The sequence below is a fragment of the Pimephales promelas genome, chromosome 15 (assembly GCF_988280905.1).
Source record: "Pimephales promelas chromosome 15, fPimPro1.hap1.1, whole genome shotgun sequence".
NCBI classification, from domain to species: Eukaryota; Metazoa; Chordata; class Actinopteri; order Cypriniformes; family Leuciscidae; genus Pimephales; species Pimephales promelas.
Window position 1 is genome coordinate 27,136,347 of NC_142783.1, and position 8,079 is coordinate 27,144,425.

At 36.3% G+C, this 8,079-nt stretch overlaps 1 protein-coding gene across 2 annotated transcripts; it reads left to right on the forward strand.

Moving 5' to 3' along the window:
• Positions 1-392: 392 nt before the first annotated feature.
• dnajc27 (DnaJ heat shock protein family (Hsp40) member C27) lies at positions 393-7,196 on the forward strand. Of its 2 annotated transcripts, XM_039675955.2 has the most exons (8): positions 393-1,003; positions 1,288-1,370; positions 1,813-1,882; positions 2,279-2,443; positions 2,527-2,649; positions 2,757-2,917; positions 4,379-4,507; positions 4,914-7,196. In XM_039675955.2, the coding sequence occupies exons 1-8, from the start codon at positions 917-919 to the stop codon at positions 4,915-4,917; spliced, it is 822 nt and encodes a 273-aa protein (XP_039531889.1). In that variant the 5' UTR covers positions 393-916; the 3' UTR covers positions 4,918-7,196. The 2 variants fall into 2 exon arrangements, with proteins under 2 accessions (XP_039531889.1, XP_088976580.1); XM_089120454.1 differs by having other exon boundaries at positions 397-1,003; positions 4,379-7,196.
• The last annotated feature ends 883 nt before the right edge of the window (positions 7,197-8,079 follow it).

Below are 8,079 nucleotides of genomic sequence, written 5' to 3' on the forward strand. Positions count from 1 at the left end.
AAGTCAACACAGGCGTTTAATTTACTCCACCACAAACAACTCATATATATATATATTATTTTAAACAACTAAAACACATACAGAATGCTGCATTAAAAAAAATCTTTAAAAAAAATGGGCTTAGCACGTTCGCAAAGGTTCCGCCAGTAGTGGGCACCTATGGTGGGCACTCGTGCAATGTAGGCATTGGCCTATTTTTTACAGTCTATGGCAATGACGTACATTTGAGGGAAGTTAGCGAGTGAAATTTGAGCTGGAACGCAGCCCCTTGTAAGGTTATGTCCGCTTTTGTGAGCTGGTAAAATTGATTCATTGCGAAGATCCGATTCAAAGTAAGTTAAGGGTTCATTCATTCACGAGAATTGAACACAGCCAATTGACTCCCTAGTTTGTCGAATCTTTGTAAAAGGGTTGCTGTCGCCATAGAAACCCTTATCTGTTTGCTATAATTTGCCCTTATGTTTCGATTGTACACATCATGCTTACTTATCATAATTTCCATTAACCTATTTAGGAAATATATAATTTGAAATGGTGTTTTAAAACTATATGTTTAGATTTTTTACATTTATTTTATAGTACAGGCTCTGTTGAATCTGTTGTTTTCAATCCCGTGATCAAATAACGTTAGTCGTTGCTAGGGCAGCTAGCCCGTTAGCATGTCGAGTTTTAAACATATATGCATGCAAAAATACCTGCTGTTTTTGTCGGCAGCACATCATGTGTGAAATGTACTTACGATTCGGATTTATGGACAAATTTTATCCATAATATTCCGTGACACACCGGTCCTCTGTTAGCCATATAACTAGCAGGCTGTTTACTCTGTTGACGTACCGACTCAAACAGTCATACGTGAATTCTGGGGATATTTCATCTCCTCATTTTTTGGAAGTGGTTTGGGAATAAGTGCAATATGGACACGAATGTTCAGAAGAGGCGAGAAAACAAGAAGTCGTTACGGGTTAAGGTTATTAGTCTGGGAAATGCCGAGGTGGGAAAGGTAAGAATATAACGTGAACGTTACTGTTATCATGAACCATACAGACATCAAACTTAATTCTCTTTTTAAGATGTATGCTCCTTTTAAAATGATTTCCCTTTGCATGTGTATTTAATGTAAATAAATACTGATACTGTAAACATTATTTGATAGTAATCTGTTTTGCTTTAAATGTAGGAGCTTTTCATTCAGTAGGATTTTGTTTTTTGGGTATCCTGCATAGTGTGTAGCATACTAGGTTACATAAAACATATGTAATATTTCTTAATATTTTTTTCTTTCAGAGCTGCATTATTAAACGATACTGTGAGAAGCGGTTTGTGCCCAAGTATCTAGCCACTATTGGGATAGATTATGGCGTAACCAAGTAAGTGATGTGGGTTTTACAAATAATGTTCGTGTTTTCTCAAATGTAATGTTCTAAAGGCAGCCAGCAATAATTTAATCTAACATCCTTTCCAAAATGTATCATAATCATGGCACATAACGCACATATTTTGTATCCTACTGGTTCAAAATATTATCACTTATAATTTTGTTATCATGTATTCATTAATTCTTTAACTGATTGTATCTACCTTTTTTTTGCATTAATGTTAAATATTCAATATGAAAAAGTAATTAATAACCTTATATTTTTTCTTTAAACATTATTAAAGAGATTTTTTTTTTAGCACTTATTGGTGCACTAGCACATACTTGTTGATGCACTTAAAAAAAGAGAAGGTACATTAATTCCATAAATAAAGTACAATTACTGTGATTCACTGATGGGATGTAAATGAAACCTTTTTTTTTTTCACCTCTAGGGTTCAAGTTCGAGACAGGGAGATAAAAGTAAACATTTTTGATATGGCTGGACATCCTTTCTTTTATGAGGTATTGCTTACTTTGTTTTATATTTGTATGTGTACACACATTATAGAGTAATATGAATAATTATGTCGAAACAAATGTTTCTTTTTATTATAGAATGTAATCCATAATTGTTTTTTTTGTTACTGCTCTATTAATACATCTAAATAACCACAGTGTGGTAGTATTGAGCTGCTATCAATGTGTAACACCTGAAGTCAGCATGAAACAGAAGTTGTGGTTAAAGATTATGAGGGTACATGAATAAATAAAATAAAATGTGTGCAATAATACTGCAATATTTCATTCAAAAACTAAAAATTTCAGTTTTTATTTCATGATGACTTAAAATGACTTGTCATCTATTATTGCATAGAATTTGATCCCAGGTTAATATAGCTGATTCTGTGTATTTTACAGGTTCGCAATGAGTTTTATAAGGACTCTCAGGGGGTGATTCTGGTCTATGATGTTGGTCTGAGGGAAAGTTTTGATGCCCTAGACAGCTGGCTCACAGAGATGAAGCAGGAGATGGGCTCACAGGCCAACATGGAGAACATCATCTTTGTTGTGTGTGCCAACAAGGTGCCACAAGTGTTTAAATATCTGTATTATTTTTTATTTATTTGAGATTGACTGTTATAAAGTGCTGTTGTTCACCCTAAAAGGTTGACCTGACGAAAAGGCGAGTGGTGGATGAGAGTGAGGGGAGACTTTGGGCCGAGAGCAGAGGATTCCATTACTTTGAAACTTCTGCCCAGAGCGGTGAAGGCATCAATGAAATGTTTCAGGTGTGTGTCTCATTCAACTCTTTTCCGTTTACAAACCTGCTGTTGTGTCTGCTGTTGTGTTTTTAATGAATGACTGTTGTTTACCTTCTGTGTGTGCACCTCTAAAGGCCTTTTTCTCCTCCATAACTGACATGTGTGAAAATGGAGGGAAGAGACCTACTCCAGAGGTCAACGTAGGTTTTACCAAAGAGCAGGCCGACACCATCCGACGCATTCGCAACAGCAAAGACAGCTGGGATATGCTGGGGGTTAAACCTGGGGCCACAAGGTGAATCTTATGCTATATCCTACAGGTCTCTACTAGTGCTGCTGAAAGTTTGCTGAATTTAATCAAAAATACAGTAAACTTAAAGGCTTTAAAGGTTTAGAAACAACCAAAACAAGACTTATAGGCAAGGGGACAGTGGTGAAACTGATGGAAACCAAGACACACTGACAGAGAACTAAAGAAAGAGAGAAGCGTAAGTAGAAAATCAGCGCAGAAAATGGGAAACAGGTGTGTGAGTAATGAGAGTGAGAGCATTGATTATGATGGGATTCAGCTGTGATGGTAGAGTGAGGTGAACTGAAAATCAAGACATATACAGCAGAAAGGCTGAAGATCAAACCAGAGTCCTGACAACAGTAGTATATGTATCTACATTTGCCTGATGCAGCATATTGACAAATTTTTAAACTGAATAATTTCTGATTTCTTGTGAAGTATAAATTTATTTGATGGTGCAAACTAGTGATCGACTTAAAAAATAGTGGCCAATGTGGATATCTAAAGAGCATAAAATGTCAGGTATGTGATATATCATATGACTTATGAATAATAAATAAATAAAATGATTATCAATTTATTTAAATAAATGGCAAATTAAATGTTATGCTTGAAATTAAATTTTAAAATTAAGTAAATTAAATATGAAATATATTACTGTAATCATATTTGCCACTGGGTTTAAAATGTTGTTCTGTAACGGTGTTTAACCATTCCTATGGTTCCTATTCCTATGGACATGTTGCCCCTCCATCTTGAAAGTACATTAGCCAAAGAGGGACATACCCGTTAATTCAAGCTTCACCTTTCGCGTTTACGTTTGAGTTAACACTCATGGACGAGGTCGAACTGGTCTTGGACTACATTGGCCACTGTAGGAGTTAAAACGAAATCGGAATTGAGAGGAACAGAAACTAATATTCACTGGATGGTCATATACCTTTTCACCGCTAGATGGGGGTAAAAATCACACAGTGTAGCGTTACATAGTGTACTTTTTAAGAAAGCCAAAGCTAGTACTTACTAATTTGTTTTCTGGAATGTTTAGTAGAATGTCAGAACAAACAGTAAATACAATTTGATACATGTATTTCTTATTTAATTATAGTATTTCAACATGATTGATGCAACACACTGCAGGTTGAGTTAGCTTGGCTGGTTAAATCATGTGGGTCACGACCATTAGAGAATGCCTGCAATCCAATTACCATCCCTAAATTCTCTCCTGCCAGCCTAATCAGCCTATTTGAGATCTCCCCAACACCCCGAGAAGCCAATCATGAGCTTGTGTCATTCCTCATGCCAGACCAATCACGGTCCTTGTACAGGGCCAATCTTCATTAACTGATTCTTTACTGTGATCCCTCTTTAGTGAGGCCGCAATGTTTTGCTATATCAGCATTTTAAGCCTGTTTGATGTGTGGAAACTGAGACTAATAGGTTTTTCTCATTTCGTGTTCATAGGGAGGAAGTCAACAAGGCATACAGGAAGCTGGCTGTACTGCTGCACCCGGACAAGTGTGTGGCCCCAGGCAGTGAGGATGCCTTTAAAGCAGTGGTTAACGCTCGCACGTCCCTCCTCAAGAATATCAAGTAGGAGTGTGTGTGCCCAAACATAAGTGCATCTCACATGGTTTCCATTACAAACATATTCCTCATTATGTCTGAGATATGCCATACAACATATTTTTTTAATCTTCATTGTGCCATTGAAACATTATTTATTTTAAATTATTTTTTTTAATTGCTGGCTGTGGTGTTTTCTTTGTTGAATTTGTATTATATATCTATTTATGTATAATTTTGATTATTAATTGTGCGTTAAAAACCTTGCGTGAGCCAGGGCAGTTTAAATATGCTGTCACAATATTTGAAGTACAAATAACATTGTAACACCACAAAAGTGTTTTGTTTGTTTTTTCGCCTCAAGATTTCATCAAAAACCAACAAATGACCCTTTAAGACTATCAAAAACGTAACCATCTTCCCTTGTTTTAAGTTGATCAGCTTCACATTGCCATTAGTTGGAGTTGGAGTTCCCTTCTCAGTGAAGATTACGCTTAAGACACATGGAGAAGCCCGTGGACTCTAACAAAGACTTAGTTACAGATGAGTTTGATGTACAGCTATGGTATGACATAGTCACCAAAGTTGTCCTGTTTACTTTAAAATGTAACATACATGTTCATGTCAAGTTGTGATAGTGAAAACAATGCTTTAAGCCCAGATAATATGTACTTCACATCACCTTAGAGCATGAGGATGACTTAGGTGGACCGTTCCTTTTCCCAGTCTGTCCTGCTTTGCTCCCATAGACATACAGTTGAAAGACCTTTTATTTTCCTACTTATTTGTGAGTCAGATTTAGCATTTTAAATGCTGTTGTTTAATCCCAATGCATCTTGCGAGGATACCATAATCTACATGGGTGATTCCCAGTTTCCCCCGTGCTTCACCTTAACGCACTACAAAGAGGAAAGCACCAAACTGAACTGCAACTTAACCAATACCTTTGCTTCAGTGCAATTTAACAGTAGGGCTGGGCTTTAAAAATCCCAAGTCTTGATGACATTTGATGACAGATTCTGCTAACTAGTGTTTTGATGAGAATCAAATTTGAAGACAAACATCAATACATTTAAATCAACCTGTTCAAGAACTGTGGTATTTCATGCAAATGCAATTTGTTAATTTGACTAAGGTTATGTACTTTTGGGTATTAAATAGGCTTTTTTTTTAAAAAAAATAATGGATTTACCAAACATACACTACCGTTCATAAGTTTAGAGTCAGTACATTTTTTAAAGGAATTAAGAAAGGCTGTGTTAAATTGATCAAAGGTGAAAGTACATTATACAAGATATTTACATAGTTATAAAAGATTTCTATTTCAAATAAATGATGTTCTTTTTAACTTTTTAACATCAAAGAATCCTAAGAAAAATGTATGGTTTCCACAAAAAATCCACTGGTTTATTCAGCTCTTTTTTCATCACAGGAATAAATTGCATTTTAAAATATATTCGAATAGAAAACATTTAGTAATTTACTTTTTTTACTGTATAGTGGATCCTGTATCATATAAATACAGTTGTGGTGAGCATAAGAGACTTAAATAATCTGAGACTGAAACATTAAATAATCTTACTTATCCAAGACTTTTGAACGGTAGTCTATGAAATGTTGTGGTCACTCACTAGTGCCAAGACTATATTAGTGTACAAGAGTACCGTTTACCAGTCTTTACAAAACCTTTGGGGGTTTTGCAAAACGCATAGCAAAAAAAAAAAAAAAAAAAAAGAAGATTGATGCTGATACGTTCTCTTACGAGAGGTTCTCTCGTATTGCGTAAGCTAGCTTACGCTATGGGAAAGATTAATCTTTTCTGAGATATTGAATATTGAGGCCGGCTACACAATACTCGTTCCCTCATCTAGAGAGAACCGAGGTTACGTTGGGTAACCGATTCGGTAGCTTGTGTATATATACACATATATATGGTTGTTTTCTCTACTTTGAACTGTAATAACCATGAAAGGAACTCTCTGTGAATCTGTCACAGTGATGGTATCTGATCCCAGGATAACGAAAGAATAAAGGAGCTTTGTTTACACCAACATTAGAATAGATAAAAATAACGCAGACAAAACTGTTACATTAGCAGAGCATTGTAGATGTGCCAACATGCATTAGTTCAACAATGTTTTGTTTGGCCCTTGTATATTAATAATATTCACTGTAATGCAAGTGTATCAAATGTATTTTTTTATGGAACCATGGTGTTTACAACATGATGTGGGTTCACATGTGCAATCTAACCATTATTTATATTTTCAAACAAGTTCACGTTTTGTGATCTCTATTTCATGTTTATTTCGAAGGGCATTTGATAATGTGATGCCTTATTCGCTATGTTTGACTATGTAACCTATCCGAACAATGTTTGACTGTTGCATCATCTGTAGATGTGAAAAGATGTTTCGTTAGCTACCCTTACCACACATTATCAATATTGAATCTTTTAACTGGAATCACCTTTGTTTCCACCTTTTGGTTCATTGTGTGACATTGATATGTCTTGAGTATAAAACCTGTTAAAGCATGAATAAGAAGCATGTTTGTGATTATGCAAAAAAGAAAGATGTGGCAAATGAATGCCAAGGCCACTGCTCAATGGGGAAAAGTGTCTCTGTTTTATGCACAGAAGCATTCACTTTCTTCATTCGGCTAATATAGCGTATAAGGAAAGCACCAAACTGAATAAAGGAATAATTTTAAATCACTTTTGGTCCCTTTTGATTTCTTCAAATCTCCTCAACCACCACCAATCTCTTCAACCATCACCAATGTGTTGCATCCACCTGGATGATGTGACGGCAGTCATATTGCGCCAGACACCCACTATACACCAGCTTATTGGTGGAGAGCAGACAGTGATGAAGCCAGTTAGTGTTTATACATGGGGATTATTAGGAGGCCATGATGGACAGAGGCCACTGGGCAAATTTGGCCAGGTCACCGGGGTTACACATCTACTCCGTTGAAAGTCATCCTCGGTTTAACATCTCATCTGAAGGACACTGCTCTTTGACAGTATAGTGTCCCCATCTCTATACTGGGGCGTCAGGTTGGCAGCCCCTGCTGGCCTCACTAACACCTCTTCCAGCAGCAACCATAGTTTTCCCAGGTCTCCCATCCAGGTACTAACCAGGCTTAGATTCAGTCTTAGGCTACAGGATGATATGGCTGCTGGCTTTAGAAATACTACGAAAATTAGTCCAGGGGGTTAAATTAAATGCAACTCAAGATTGTTTAGCCCAAGTCATCCACTAAAGTGACTGAAACAGATGGTTCAGTCACTTTCTGACCTGGCACATATTGTCGGTAACCAGATCAGTGAGAAGCACTTTATCCAGCTTAGTTCCCTCATTCTCTGAATCAGTGACCTAGCCTGCTAAGTGCTAACTAAAACCCTGCTTTGTGTCTGCACAAAAGCAGATGTCAACCAATCACAAATTATCACTTTTTCTCCTTATAAAGTACTTATGTATCTGGGCAAGATGGACTAGATATTGTGAAAACAAAAAAACACTTTAAACCAACTATTTGAAACATGGAGTAAACAAAACAGGGCTTTCCAAAAATACATTTACAGAGCAATTAGA

Excerpts from the sequence above, each read along its gene's own strand:
- dnajc27 (XM_039675955.2), top strand. The coding sequence starts at position 917 with ATGGACACGAATGTTCAGAAGAGGCGAGAAAACAAGAAGTCGTTACGG. Across the intron at positions 1,883-2,278 it reads GACATCCTTTCTTTTATGAG|GTTCGCAATGAGTTTTATAA; the intron begins GTATTGCTTACT and ends TGTATTTTACAG. Across the intron at positions 2,444-2,526 it reads TTGTTGTGTGTGCCAACAAG|GTTGACCTGACGAAAAGGCG; the intron begins GTGCCACAAGTG and ends TCACCCTAAAAG.